Consider the following 16,780-nt stretch of genomic DNA (forward strand, 5'->3'; position numbering starts at 1 on the left):
CAAATTATTTAGTTCAGACATCCTCACTACGAGCATTACTAAGTTTAACAACAATATTTTTAACCATTTTATCAGCTACCATTTTCCACCTAAAACTATGAGAAACATTTGCATTAGATATATTATGCACTAAATCCATAAAATGTATCTTATTATTTACATTAGTTTGATTACAGGAATTCTTATTACCAGGTACATTCACAAAATAATTATTATCTCGTTTGGGGAAATAGGTATTTTATTTTACGTTTTTCATTGACTAGGCTTCCATTATTTACTGTGTTGTGAACAAATTTCCAGGCAGCTTTGCATTTATTATGCGAGTTCTTAATAAATAAATTGTTTGTAGCTAATTTAGCATCATGTGTTGATTGGTAGTACAATTTTCTAAAGTTCTTAAAAAACTATTTTGTCCGCAATGGAGGAGGTTGATTTCCACTTATCATACAACACTAACATATAAGAACGCATTAATTATAATTCCTGTGTGTACCAATTAGTCGAAATCTTACATATAGCATTAATTTTACAAGTAACAATAGGACAATAAATATTAAAATAATTAGAAAAAACATGAACGAACACTGCAAAGGCAGTATGTACATCAGTTAAACTATATATACAGTTCCAATCAATAAAACTAAGGCTTTGGCTTAAATCACTAATCCTGTCATTATTTATTAGACGTTTATCACGAGAAGGCCTATCATTATCTTTTACCTTATTTAAAATGGGCTTACTATTTACAAGATGTGGTTAAAAAATCCAACCACATACCAGTGTGGTCAGAAATAATATCATGACCTAGTAAGAAACATGTAGTCCACTCTTTATTAACATTTGTAAAAACATACCAGGCATGCCTGATTACGTGTAGATTTTGTATTTACAGGGTACAGATCCAGAGACCTAATAATATTTAAGAAATAATAAAATTAACTTCTAGATTTTCTGATTTATATAGGTCAACATTTAAGAGAATATTATGAATAAAACACCACTTTATAAATGGATAAATAAATATTTACTATAGTAGAAAATATAATAATTACCTGCTGTTGGTGATGAACTTATTCAGAAACGTTATTGAACTGTTTTTGAAAGTATTTCAAATATTGTGTGACAATAGTGTGTATTAAGCTTAATCAGTGTGGACAAGTTAGGAAATTATGCCACTATATATAAATGACATATTGATAATGATATTTTTTACAATTTTAAATTGTTTAGCAGTATAGAGATACGAATATTGACGTATTCATTAATTCAAAGTCAACTAGTGCAATAATTTCTAATTTCTTTTACGAGTTCTCTCTTCTTTCCTAGAAAAAAGACTATCAGGTCCACATACACTGACAATCAATTTTTTCCAAAACAAAAGGTCTCTAAAATATATTAGAAATGATCGACTGCTTGATTTTTAAGTTACAGAGAAAATACATTCAATAAGACAAAGAATATTGTTTTAGGAAAATAACGTCATATCACTTTGTGTTAGGATTCATTTGCAGTTTGAGTCTTTCTTCGGGAAGTTTAATTAGTCATTATTTGAAAAATGAGTACAAAGAACAAAATATGTTTATAAAGTATTATTGATTGGTTTTTATGCCTTGTTTGTGTTTTTTCATAGAACTTTGAGATAGCTCTTTGTAAGATTCACTTTTTACCCCAATAGACTAGTACTCATGGAGCAAGAGTGATCCAAAGCAGTAAATATAACTACTTGATTGACTTAGGGTCAGATCGTACAGAGTTACAGCTGTTCTGCAGCATTATGTCAATGTGTCAATTCTTATACCATTTAGACTGCCGTGCGCCTTACTTCTAACGTAATGTTGTTCATTCTACAATCTTTCACCAAGTTTGGTAAACTGGTGCACAAATTCGCAATTTGCAGCAAGGTTGATACATTCTTGAATCTCAAATCATAAATTTCCAGAGAAGCAAGAGATCATGCGTTTTTGTTATAACTATACGAGACAAAAGTAGAATCCGATGTCCTTATTATGTTGAAGAGTGGCCAAGATACATTTTCAGTAATAATATTATTTTATTATTCAGCCTTGTACTTTTTGTAACCTTTCTGAGGTTATAACCCTTGTATTTTGACTATGTATACATTTAAGATATTCTCTACAATAAAGTGTTTATTTTCCAGTGTGACTACCCAAACTGCACGTGGGCATTTTACACTAGTTTTCGATTAAAACGGCATAAAGAAATTCATTGCAAAAGGAAATATCAGGCAAGTATGAATTGTAGAAGAAATAAATGTATTTAAAAATTGTGGAAGAATATTATTTTGTTGTAGCACATTTCAGATAAGAAGCAATGCTTAAAAAGGTAAGTTTAGCATATTCTCTAGAAACTTCATGATTACAATTTTATATGAACATATTTCAGCAATAAATAAATCTACTACAATAGTAATAATAAGAATAGTTTAATATATTTAACACTTTCAAATTTGTTTATATATATATATACAGGGTGTACATAAAGTCCTGCACGGGTATAATATTTTTTGAACGTTAACAGATAAATAAACAAGATTTGGTACATCAACACTACACCTAAAAATCTACTTTTTGAAGGAACTATCACTTTACTGTAATATCATGGGGACGTCCCGCAAGGAGTCAGAAGGAAATCTTAAATAGGAGCATAGGTCAATATGCACATCATTTTAAAGGGCTTATCTAGCAGAGTTTAATGCCGCAAACCGCACTTAAAAAGATTGATTCAGTACAAAATGGCGGCTGTTCAAAGGTTTTACTTGTTTACATTTTATTAGTAGCCATAACCCCAGTAAAGCAAAACTGCAACCAAACGAATACTACAGCTAAATACTACATTATGCTTGTCAGTTGTGCAGAAGTGAATTGTGACGTTAGTTATCCTCAAGGGTTACAAATTTGGTCATAATATATTGATAACGGGGAAAACCTGATAACAGTAACAATTAGAAAGCTCTTATCTTTGGGTCGCATTTTGGACTTTCCTATTAGCCAGTCTATTCATAGTAGGCTATTCTAGTTTTCTTGTTTTAGTAGTGCTGTCCAACCTTTCTATCAGTGCGCTTTAATACAAAATAATTGGTCGTATTGCTTGTGTATTCTTCAACTACACTATGTCGCTTGACGAACGTGAACGTATAACACTTCTAATGATGGTTGGTTGGGGAAACAACAGACGATCACACGAGGAAGTATGCCATTTATTTAATGACTACTTTCACGAGAGGCAGCCAATTTCTAGAACAACTGTAGGGAGAACTGTTCAATGCTTTATGGAAACAGGAAGTGTTTCCGATCGTCATAGGTCAGGAAGGCCCGCTACTGCGACAACCGAAGACAACTCTTTTGATGTATTGCAGTCATTTATTGAGAACCCGCAAGTGTCCCCCCGCAGCACAAACTCATGACATCACTGTTACGTATGTTAAAAAAATGTTGAAAGGGTCTAATTTTAAGCCTTACTGGGGTTATGGCTACTAATAAAATGTAACCAAGTAAAACCTTTGAACAGCCGCCATTTTGTACTGAATCAATCTTTTTGAGTGCGGTTTGTGGCATTAAACTCTGCTAGATAAGCCCTTTAAAATGATGTGCATATTGACCTATGCTCCTATTTAAGATTTCCTTCTGACTCCTTGCGGGACGTCCCCATGATATTACAGAAAACTGATAATTCCTTCAAAAAGTAGATTTTAGGTGTAGTGTTGATGTACCAAATCTTGTTGATTTATCTGTTAACGTTCAGAAAATATTATACCTGTGCAGGACTTTATGTACACCCTGTATATATATATATATATATTATATACTATGTAAATTTCTATCTCAAATCTATTTGTAATTGAAATGTACATGCTATGTATTATAAATGTATTTAAAAGTGTTAAAGATGTTACAATAGACAATAGACACATTCTTCATTTACAAATTCTTTGAGCATTGTAACTTTGTCAATTGAAAAGAACTAAAATTACAATACATTTTCGAACAAAAAAAACTACAGCTGTTATAATTGTAAGGTCAGAGTCCAGTTAATTGTCGGTTTTCCCCTCCTCTAAAGTACTCTTCAATAGTATAAAAGGATTCTGTAGCAGCCTCACTTGTACTTTAGTCTTGAATGTCCTCGCATTGAGTTCTATGAAGTCTTCAGGGAGGTAGTTCCATGGTTTTATCAGAATCAGAAAAAATTTTTTATTCAGCTGTTACACATTGTGTACATGAATTGCGTCACATGATTAAGAAAGTAAATTGTTAAGTTTACTAAACATGCTTTACATTAGCATCTAACTAAATCTAATACAATATAATTTTAATGATAGTAACAACTATTGTGAATTGTATAAAAACTGTACAAGAAGTGTAAAGAGTACAATGGCAGGTCAGTCAGGTAGCTTTTATGTTTATTTTTAAATAATTTATTATTTTCTGTTAATTTTATATTGCTTGACAGCAATTTTATTACAGAAAAAATGTAAGTTATGTTAAGTTTTATATATATATATATATATTTTCATAGAAAAAATAGTTTCAAAAATTAACTCTGGTTTATATGGTCTTCGCAGAATGTCAAAATTATGCTCACAAGAAACTCTAAAATTGATTTATTTTTCACATACCCATTCACATTATTTGGTATCTCATTATATGGATCCACATCAATAAAAAATTTAAATTCAATTTTAGTGATACAAAAAAAAGCAATTCGTGTCATATATATTATATAGATGCACTTTAAACCGTCATGATACCCAGTTGAGGAAAGTGATCCTTCACAGTTTCATTCCATTAAAGTTTTAAAATGACACGAATTGCTTTTTTTTGTATCACTAAAATTGAATTTAAATTTTTTATTGATGTGGATCCATATAACAAGATACCAAATAAAATGGAGCCGAAAACAAATCTAAAGCCACTTTGGAAGTCATAAATTCTGAAAAGCAAAGTAAACATCCAAAGTACGAATCTATTCAGCTGAAGATCGACAACAGAGTTACAGGTGATCCTCAAAAAGTGGCTGATGACGAATTGCTACTTCATAAATGCTACAACCAACATCTTAGCCCAGATACTCAATTGTAAGGCAACAATTGTAGAAGTCAAATATAATATACAAGAAGATCTAGTACTCTGGCCAATAACTCCTTGTGAAGTAAGTAAAGCTATCAAAGGCACTCATATAAAAAAACTCATGTGGCTTCGATGATGTTCCATCTAAGGAACGCACTCTGAAACTGAGGTGATACATCCTCTGACATATTATTAACAAGTCATTTGCACAGAGAAAATTTCCAAACAAACTTAAAATTGCCAAAGTATATCCAAAATTTAAAAAAGGTGACTCAACTGAAACACATAATTATAGACCAATATCACTCCTCTCTACCTTCTCAAAAATAATATAAAAAAATTGTTCTGGCAAGACTACTGCAGCATCTTTCACAACATCAGCTATTGACAGAAAAACAGCATGGCTTTATAGCGAGCAAATCAACAAATACATCCGTCATAACCATTATAGAAAGCCTCTTAAAATCCATTGAAGAAGGAGGACTAAACCACCGCAGTCTTCCTCGATTACAGCAAGGCTTTTGACTGTATCAGTCATGACCTGCTTCTTTAAAAAACTAAAGAACATGGGAGTAAGGGGTACTGCAGGTAAATGGTTTGAAAGCTACTTGACAAACAGATCCCAAGCGGTAGAGGTCAAAAGCCTCAAATCAGATGTCTTTGTGGAAACTATATCCAAACAAGCCATAATTAAATCAGGAGTTCTGCAGGGCTCGGTTCTGAGGCCTGTCCTGTACATAATCTTTACAAGTGACCTTCCTCGCTACCTCGAAGACTACTGCAATACAATTATGTATGCTGACGATACCGCACTATTGCTCAAAAACAAAAAGGCCACTGATCTGGAAATACAATCTTTTGTTGTCTTGGGAAATGCACAACAATATTATCATGCTAACAGCCTGGTACTGAATGAGAAAAAAGTCAACAGCTTGTCATTGGGAAGAAAAAATAGGAAGTTGCAGGACTGCCAGATATGATGCAAGTGTCACAAGTAACATACTTAGGAGTAGTGATAAATGATAAACTTACCTGGTCTGACCACCGAGACAAGTTGTGCTGTAAACTCAGCTCAGCTCTGTATGTGCTATGAGGAGTTATGATACTTATTAACAGCAAAAGTAGTACACAATTAAAAACTGTTAATATTCCAAAAATTACAGAATTAATAAGTGAAAAAGAATTTGAGTGTTGTGCAGTAGATGGTAAACTAGGCAATTTGTCAATAATTATAGTTGGATTGTACAGAACTCCTGGCATAATGTATGATAATGTGTTCTTGAATAAGCTTGACATTGCTCTAGGTATGTTACTTACTAAATATGAAAATATAATTCTGGCAGGGGACATAAATATAGATGTTTTAAAGGAGAATTCAGCCCATAATAGATTGAAGAATACTTTAATTCAACACAACATACAATATCTTGTCAATTTTCCTACAAGGGTTACCATTGGTTCTGAAAGTGGTATAGATAATATTATTACTAATATTGATAAGTCACAACTTTCGGTTTCTGGTCTGGTCACGGAGCTATCTGATCATGATGCTCAGCTGTTAGAAATAGCTTATCCTAATAAAAAAGAAAACCAGCCAATTTCACAACTAAAACGAAAATTTACAAAAGAAAATAATGATTTATTTGTTAAAAAATTAGCTTCAGAAACATGGCTAGATCTGTACAATGCTCCAGTAGAACATAAATATGACACTTTTTACGGCATATTTATGTATTATTTTAATTTGTGTTTTCCATTAGTAAAATCCAGGGTTGATAACATTAATAAGGACAATTGGATAAACTATGAACTTAAAAAAGAAAAGGAAGAATTAATTGCATTAAGTCAGACTGTTAGGTTAACAAAAGATAGAGCTACAAAAGAATTACTTAATGAAAGAAAAAAAAGATATCATTTAAATGCCATTGATGCAAAAAAGGAATTTATAAATAATAAAATCATGAATTCTGATAATGTCTGCAAATCTACTTGGAAAATAATAAATAAAGAAATAAAACCTAAAATAGAAAGAAACAATGACATTAGATTGATTGCAGATGGCCAAATGAGCTCCGATCCATACAAAGTTTGTGAAATATTTAATAGTCACTTCATAAATGTTGTAGATGACAGTATAGTTCAAAATTTCCCTATCTGTGTTAACCATAATAGTAATAATTTAAATACTCAAAATCCACCCATCAAACAGCTTCGTATAAAGCCTTTAAGCGAAATCGAACTTGATAAAGTCATATCATCTTTTAAAAATAAATTCTCTGCGGGGTATGACGATGTCCCTATGCCTATTATAAAAAATGCAAAATATCTATTGATTAAACCATTGATGCATGTTATTAACTCTTCTTTTGTGAGTGGAATATTTCCAAAAAAACTGAAAATTTCTAAAATAAAAACAGTTTTTAAGAAAGGTAGTACAACTGATCCTACTAATTATCGTCCATTGTCAATACTGCCAACCTTCTCCAAAATATTTGAGCGTGTAATGCATATTAGGTTAGTGGAATTCTTAGAAACTAATGGGTTATTTGAGGAGGAGCAGCATGGGTTTAGGTCGGGTAGATCTGTCATCACTGCTGGAATTGAGTTTGTGGAGTCAGTTCTGGATTCTGTGGACTTGGGTAATCGTGCTTTCGGTATATTTATGGACCTCAGCAAAGCATTTGACAGAGTCTGCCATAATACTCTTATTAGAACATTAGAACATTTAGGAATTGTGGGTGTGCCGTTGAACTGGTTTATTTCCTATCTTAAAGAGAGAAAACAATACGTTGAACTTCCTCATATTCAGAATGGGCAACTAACCTCTGTTAAATCAAAAATGAAAATAATTAAATATGGAGTCCCTCAAGGCTCTATACTTGGCCCCTTATTATTTCTGTGCTATATTAAAGGTTTACCGAATACTGTATTAAATTTAAATAGTAAGATGTGTTTGTATGCAGATGACTGTAACCTAGTTATATCTCATAAATCTCTAAACGAAATAGAAAATATAGCAAACCAAAATATGACATCAATATATAATTATTTTTTGTGAAAAAAAATTTGTCACTTAATGCAGATAAAACTAAATATATTTCATTTTGTACACACAAAAATAAACTCAGTCCACAGCCAAAAATTGAGGTTCAGAACACACAAATAGAAAGAGTAGATAAAATTAAATTTCTAGGTTTGACATTGGATGAATGCTTAACTTGGGATGGTCACATACAGGCAATTCAAAGGAAAATATCTTCTGGTCTTTACGCATTAAAATCAATTTCAAAATATTGTAATCTGGAAACTTTAAAAATGGTTTATTACTCACATATTCACTCGCATATTTCTTTTGGTGTTGCTTTGTACGGAGCAACCAGTAATGCTAATTTGCAAAGTATTTTGCTGTTACAAAAAAAGGCTATGAGGGTTATGTTAAATTTACAGAGACAGGAGTCAGTGAAACAAATATTTTCGGATTTAGGTATTTTAACTATTTATGGGCTTTACATTATGGACACGATATTAGAAGTAAGGAAAGCTAATTACAGCTTACCTAGATTAGGCACCTTCCATAACTATTTAACTAGACACCGTAATCAATTGGCAGCTCCACAGATTAATTTGCAGTTCACAAGGAAAAAACCAATAGTTGCAGGCATTAGATTTTACAATAATTTACCTAAAGATATTTTAGCAATTGACAATTTTCAAAACTTTAAAAATAAGCTAAAGCAGTATTTGATTAGTAGACCACTTTATTCATTTGATGAGTTTTTTGTCTTTAGTTAGTAGCCTTAAGGACTGAAATGTAAAATACACAAAGTAATCTTGTACATAATGATAACTGTTATAATGACCGATTTTTCATGGGCCTAGAATAAAAATGTTGTAGATTGAGTAGGCATTATGCACCTTGTATTATCTTATGATACCATGGTTAGTAATGTATGGTATATTATAAACTGACGCCATTTTATGTTTGTTACATGTTATGTACAAATTATGAATAAAGTGAATTTGTATTGTATTGTATTGTATTGTATGACAGCTGAGACATATATCTAGTGATGACACTACAAAAGCGGTGTACTTTGCTCTGTTTGAGGCATATGTTCAATATGGGATAACGGTGTGGGGTAATTCCTCTAGAACAAACACAAAGAGGGTCCTAGTTCTGCAAAAAAAGGCAGTTCGCATTCTAGTTGGCCTTGGACACAGAGAATCATGCTGCACAGCCTTCAAAGAACTAAGGGTGTTAACTGTAGTGAGCCTTTTCATCCTAGAAACTGCCTTACATGCTAAAAAACAAAACCTGCAGAAAGGAACTGATATACACAATTATAACACTAGATGAGCCAACAGCATAGTACTTCCGATCCATCATCTAACACTCTATGAAAAACAACCGACATATCTGGGAGCAAAATTCCTCAACATCCTGTCGGAAGAGGTGAAAAATGCCCACTGCGAAAAGAAGTTGAGAATAGTTGAGTTGTCATAGTATGGCTACAATACACACACAGTGCCCCCCCCACACACACCCCCTACACCCCCCCTTCACAGTACAGTACAGTGTGTGGCCCTTTCTACACAGTGGACGAATTTGAAAACTGGAGAAAGACTTTTGAATCTTTGTAGTGGTTTTGGTGACACATTTACTGTTCTCAATGAATTATATAAATAAAGAATTATTGTCTATTGTCTCGAAGTTCTACTCATAGTTGAAATTTAACTCAGAGACTCTAAGTTAAACTCGCCTAAAACAAAATCATGACTGTATTAGCTATTTATCGAGACAACTTCAGATTCATGACAACATGGTCTCGTCAGAAGTACATCACCAAGTGTGGTGTACTTCTAATATATTAATTAATCCATATTAATTATCTATAATTTGTAATATATTAATACATATTAATTTGCCCAATAAAACATCAACCAAGGTAAGTTACTTTACTATTTACAACTTTACTTAATATTAAATTTAAAATTAGATGTCTCACATGAAAGGGCTAATTTATAATACAAAAATATAAATTTTACTTATGGACAATGCGCACGAGGTGTGTTGCTCGGCAGCAGGAACGTCAGCTACAAAGTTCACAAGAGAAAAAATGAATACGTGTGTCACTTAGGTTATTAATTCGCCAAGAATTTAGTTCCAAGAACATCAAATGTAATTTATGTTAACCAGTAATGAGTAGCAGTGTTGCAAAAATATGTATTATATAAAATACAATTAAATAACGGTACAATGTCAATGTAAGATGTCCATTTTAGGTCTTTTCTATTGTCAGTCCCAATTACTTTGCCTCGGCTGCAACTTTGACATTAGGCAAGTGCACAGATTTTTCTTTCCTTGTCTTGAATACAAGTTGTTGAATTTAGCTTCATTAACCACCAGATCGTTTTGGTGGCAATATTATACTGCAATATTTATTGCTGTAAATTATCCAATCTCTAGGTTTTCTGATATTTTATCAGAAAGGAGCAAAACCATGTTGTCAGCATACATCAAGTGTTATGTCAAATTCATTCAGGTACTTCTGTAGATCTAAAAAAAAGTAATAAATAAAGTAAAAAAAACCTAACCTAGGAATGATCCCTGTGGGACACCTCTCAGAACTGTTTGTGGATTAGATGTAACTTGTACACTTTGTTGGTCAGGTAAGTTCTGAACCACTTAGCCTAAGTGTCATGTACTCATATGGTTTTCAATTTGTTGTTCTTGGTAAAGAGTGTTTAACGCTTTACTAAAATCCAAAAATATTACTGTAGTTGTATTCTTAGATCGACGATGTGTTCAATAAAACTAATTGATTTTTAGTGAAACCGTGCTGTTGTTCAGTGAGCAGGTTATAATGTGTCAGGTAGTTCAAAAGGTGGGTGAGTACTATTTTTTCAATAACTTTTGAGAATGGGCAGTAAGTTGCTGCCACACCTTGATCACACCCTTTTTGAGGATTGGAATTACTTTAGATAATTTTAGTTGACTTGGAAATTTACCAGATTGAAAGGACATGTTTATGAGAATTGTTAAACCCTGTAAATTATTAGGGTTCTTTATAGGATTGTTGTTTAAAATAGCCGTCAGCTAGAGTTGTAAAAATAGTGTTAGAATATTCTACTATTTGCTGAGTATCATCTCTAGTTTTATTATCAATTTTAATTTTTTTGAAGTGACTTCTAAGTGACTCCTGGTTCTTCTTTCATTGTAAATAATATTCCAGATAGTTTTAGTCTTATTTCATGATTGTGCCATTTGGTTGGCTGTAGATTGACATCTGAGCTATTTTAATTTAAAATCATAATTCTTTTTCTTGGCGGCAGCCTCCTATTTGTGTTCTAATGAGCCTGTCAGGAGATATTGATCATTGGCATCTAAGAATTCCCTTCTTAAAGTGTTGAGTTCCAGGTTCCAGATTTTACGTTTGCTTCTATGCTGGTTATATTTTTTATATGGACCTGTGTGATTCAATGCTGATGCAATAATATTGGAATAATTGTCATAATCAGTCTCAACATTATCACTGTTGAAAACGCTATCCCAGGTTTCAAATGTTAATAAATGTTTTAAACTAAGTATATTTTCATCGCTACAAATTCTCTTTTGTCCTCTAATATTAGTTGTCTTTTCTGTTAAAATCTGAAGCACCAAAAGTTGGGGCTATGTGATCAGAAATCCCTGAACTTAGGATCTTGATAGACACTTCATCCTCCTTTTGATTAGTGCACAGTCAATTAATGTTTGAGACTGTGGTGTTATTTTAGTGGAAGGGAGAGGGTTCCTTTTCATATTATAGCTGAAAAGTGACTCACTAAATAACACTTGGTCCTGATCATGCTTAAGGCAGTCAATGTAAGATGTCACCAATTGTAATAACTGGGGTCTTCCAGGTCGATAGTGCCTACTTTGTCTAACATTGATACAATGACATCAATGCTCTCAGACAGTGAACCCTGACATCTAATCTATGAATATGTATGGGAGTTTTTACTTTCACCATTATAGTTCTCTCACAAATAAGTTAAATTCTGAAGTTATGCACTTGTACTGGCTCCACTTTATCCATTAAAGATTCTTGACAATAAGTTGCGACACCTCCCTTGAAATGATTTTGTCAACTGTATTCTGCTGCTAGACAGTAGTCTTCAAGACGAGTGTTGATGATGTGATCCTGAGCCATTCCATATTCAGTTAGTACAATCACGTGAGGCTTAACTATTTGAGGAAGGTGGCTTAAGCGGTCATTTTTATTACTAATTCTGTCCACATTTTGGTGAAGAACTGTTAGATGATCAAAACAGGCTTTTTGTGAAGTGTCTTTTGATGAGCTAGGTTGGATTTTAGTTTTCTGTTTATCTTATTGTTGTGGCATAAAAACCTCTGTGGTTGATGGACTTCAAGCTGCACTGTGATCTGGTGTATTGTAATCGAGGAAGTGGGTGACTGTTAATCAGGGATACAGGACAGCAAAAGGACGCAACAGATGTAATGCTAGTTCTTGGAAAGCCATCATTTTTTCTATTTTTTAATCTAGTTTTTAAAAATGTTGTTTTCATTTTTGCCCTTTGGTTTTGAGTTTAAGGGAGGCTTTTTAGTGAGTTTCATCAGTGCAGTAGTTTGAGTTAAGTTTTAATTACCAATACTTGAAGATGAAGTTGACGGGGAATGTTCTTTTTTGTCTTTTGGACGGGGTTATAAAACTGCTATGGGAGTTACATTTTGGATGGGAGATTATGCATGAGAATTTGAGACTTTAGACTTATAAACTTGAAGACATACTGAATTTATTCTTTATTTTCTTGGCAGCTGGTTTTTTTTAGTGTTGAAGTAATGTTTACACATGTGTGGGGAATTTTTACGTGCCTTCTTGTCCATTTCAGATTAGAAAGAGTGCTTATTATTTTTAGGAGTTGGTCTTTTTGTCTTTGAACGTGTTGTACAGTTTTTCGTTGCAGGCTTGTCTGGTTCCTAATGTCTAAGGAAAGTTTAATTCTGTTAAAGTTTTCAATTTATGATTGAGTTTTTGAATATAGGTTTGACTGTCTCCTGAAGTCATAGTTTGGCCTAGTACTGTCATTGACATGGCCGAAGTGTTGTTTAATGATGAGCTTTGTTCTGCCAAAGGTGTAGTCCTGGAATGGTCCAGTTTTTGACTGTAGATTTGACTGACTCATGGGGTTTTAGTTTGGTTTGGTTCAGTCATAGGTACAGTCAAGGTTATATTATTCAGATTAGTTTTATTTAATGCTTTTAAAGACTTATAATTACTAATTCAAGACTGTTGTTAGTAATAACAGTGTGCTATTTTGTGTTCTGAACCATGACTAAAATATCGATTGTAAGCATTCAATTCAATATTAAATATAAATGATAATACATCTTATTATGTGCAGATGAAACCGTTTTTAGTACTCACATGGTAAGCCTTATTAATTTTAAGACATTATATGATGTTTCAGTGTCCTGTTGATGGTTGTAATCGAACGTTCTCTACAATATATAACGTCAACCCTCATCTCAAACGGCATTGGCGTCCGACGACAATCACCTGCACAATTGACAACTGCAACAAGGCTTTCCAGACACGCAAAAGCTACGACAAGCACTTGATGGAACATGGGCCTGAACATGCACCATATACGTGAGTTTTTCTTCTTTCTTTTCATGTCCAAATTTATCATAAATGCATGGTGTTTAAAATCATTTTTCTCCATTTCATTGCTTAACTCTAATAATGGCAGTCATTTTACTCTGTCATTTTTTTTCTGTCTGTCATGTCATTACAGGTAATTTTGTAATGCCATGTAAAGGTATTCTAATCACACAAAATAAATAAGATTTACCATAGCAATTACAAGGTTTGTTTTTTAAATACCATTTTGACATTCTGCCTCTACAGCACTGCGGCCGCTATCCTGGCCTTGTGTCATCATCTTTTACCTAGCTACGGACAAAATTACAGTAAAAATGAATAGTTTTTACATTTGTTAAAGCACATTTTAAATACTTTAAAATATTGAGAATCTCTCTGACTGTTAAGTACATGCTGTTATTTAGGTCTAGAAACGTGTAAACAGTTAAAATTCACTGTCAGTATTATGGAGTGTATAGACAAAAAGTTATGATTGATGGAATAGCATAAAAATGAGTTAAGATTAAAATGGAATCTAAAATGATTTTATTAAACAACAAATCACAGGTTTTTTGATGCTGGGTTTATTACCATGTCCCCAGCTTAGCTTTTTACTTCTATTAAAGCTCAAATAATATTCTTGTCAGGAATTCTCATATTTTTAAAAGGTGAGATAGTATGATGTATATTTCCTTATCAATTGCATTTTATATTATTGCCTTTATTTCCACCCAACTCCAATAAATGGCCATCTTCAACTTCTTAATTTCTACTCTTGAAATTAATTTCTTTCTTCATAATCCAATAATACAAAAGCATCTGAATAATTCACAAGGTGTTGTTAATTTTAGAACCATCTAAATTTTTACCATGAAGAAGGTTAAGAATTCAGTCCCTGAATGTTGGATCTCTAGTATTGAAGTAGGTCCCATTGAAAACAAAATTATTCATGAATAGAAATCTTCATCATGGGAGACTGTAAAATATTCTAACATAAACCTTAATCCACAGTCACTCAAACTTTTGACAAAAGATCTGTCACAATCAGCAGTCACATTTAAATAAATAGTAGACATGTGTTTATAGTGATGACTGAAGGGGAGAAAAAAATTGGAACGGTAATTTAGTCTCGTCACTAAATAATGCCAAAATTTATGTATAAAAATAACTGTGAGCCTGAACTACTAATAAATAAATGCTAATAAATAATAAATGGGTTTAACTGCTAATAAATAACACATTCCGATTAACAGTGTAAGAATGATTAAGAAGTAAGAAGCATATTCTTTGTTTGAAGTTTGTTTTTGACGATGGAAGGATTGTGAAGGAAACAGGATTTTCTCTGACATTTGCCTTCGTTCAGTGAAACAAAAAATCAGTAACACTATGTTTCAAGATCTGCAATCTGATCTCTTCTTCAAGTAAATAACTAACCTACGCATAATTAAAATGTAGGTTAAAATAGACAAATTATACCAGAGCGTTGTGACACACATAAGTCAGGAATCACAACCACCATGTTGTGTGTCAACTTTACTAACTCTAATATACACTTAGTAAAAACAAAACACAACACTAATTATTAAAACTAACCTACAGAATACAGGTCACAATAGGTCTGCATCAACCAACCAACCACCTACGTCTGACCAGTGACCAATAGTAGATGGCAATCGTCACGGCAGAAACAAGACGGCGGCAAAATGGCACGTGGGGGTCAAAAACTGTGTTTACTAATATGTAGTTGTACTAGGTAATACATAGGTAAGACAAAAAGATATTAAACGTAAGGATTAAAGAACACAAAGAAAACAGGAGAAAGAGGATAACAGAAAAGCCAAAAATTGCACCCCATTGTTTGTCCGAAGACCATCATATGAATTGGGATGAAGCCAACACAATACATCGGCAACCTCTTTTCTTTAAAAGGAAATTAATAGAGGTAACATACATTAAATTGGCAGACCAACCAATCAGTTAACCATCAGTCGAGAATAGGCTGCTTTGGTTGCCAATTGTGAAATGTGAATTAAAAAGAAACCCAAAAATATAAACAGATTAGATACTTGTCAGAAACCATTGCAGAGTCACTGTATGGTTTTAAAAAGTTTATCTAGTATGAGCTGATAACAAAAAAGATCCACTCCCGTTCCCTCCTCTTTTGCCGCTATCTTGTTCCTTCTGTGACGATTACCATCTACTATTGGTCTCTGGTCAGTCGTAGGTGGTTAATCGGCTAATGCAGACCTATTATGACCTGTATTCTGTAAGTTTTTTTTTTAATAATTAAGGTTTTGTTTTTATTAAGTGCATTCTTTAGAGTTAGTGAAGTTGACACACAACATGGTGGTTGTGATTCCTGACTTATGCGTTAGTTATTTACCAAAAGAAGAGATCAGATTTCAGATCTCAAAACATAGTTTTATTAAATTTTTGTATTACTGAACGATGGCAAATATCCGGAAAAATCCTGTTTTCTTTAAGAAGAATATTGCTACAGGTTAAAGAAATATTTTTGCTTCCAACCTTATCCTATGGCTGTTATCACAGGTGTAGCAAGGTGGGGTGTGGTCGCAAATGTTACACTGTCAACTCCCTAAACTCGCACAGTCGCACTCATCAATATGCGGAGGAGGAGTTAACCTGTTGTTACTGTGGCAAGAACTTCAAGGCACCCTGTCGTCTCAAGGCTCACCTCAACATACACATGGGTGTCAGACCTTACAAGTGCGAGTTTGAAGTAAGTTTTAACAAAACCTCAACCTCTATAATGGTGTTACTTAATGTTAATACTTCAAGCGCCTGTTGTCTCCAGGCTCATCTCAACATACACATGGGTGTCAGACTTTACAAGTGCGAGTTTGAAGTAAGTCTTAACATAACCTCAACCTCTATAATTGTGTTACTTAACACATTCACTGCGGATATGACAAAATTTTATGATTATAGATTTTCTAAATAAAATTGATACTGCTAATATCAGGTTAACACCAATCACTAGTTTCCCTCTCTCTCTCCAATATCAGCAAGGTCCTCAATTATACCAACAATGGA

General features: G+C 33.0%; 1 protein-coding gene across 2 annotated transcripts in view; it reads left to right on the forward strand.

Moving 5' to 3' along the window:
• Positions 1-16,780, forward strand: part of LOC124355235 (myoneurin-like) — a 35,431-nt gene that overhangs the window by 10,474 nt on the left and 8,177 nt on the right. For both annotated transcript variants that reach the window (XM_046806276.1, XM_046806277.1), the window contains exons 3-5: positions 2,159-2,245; positions 13,554-13,735; positions 16,277-16,466. In XM_046806276.1, coding sequence (XP_046662232.1) covers positions 2,159-2,245; positions 13,554-13,735; positions 16,277-16,466 — 459 coding nt within the window. The remainder of the gene's footprint in view (positions 1-2,158; positions 2,246-13,553; positions 13,736-16,276; positions 16,467-16,780) is intronic.

Source organism: Homalodisca vitripennis, chromosome 2 (genome assembly GCF_021130785.1).
Source record: "Homalodisca vitripennis isolate AUS2020 chromosome 2, UT_GWSS_2.1, whole genome shotgun sequence".
NCBI classification, from domain to species: domain Eukaryota; kingdom Metazoa; phylum Arthropoda; class Insecta; order Hemiptera; family Cicadellidae; genus Homalodisca; species Homalodisca vitripennis.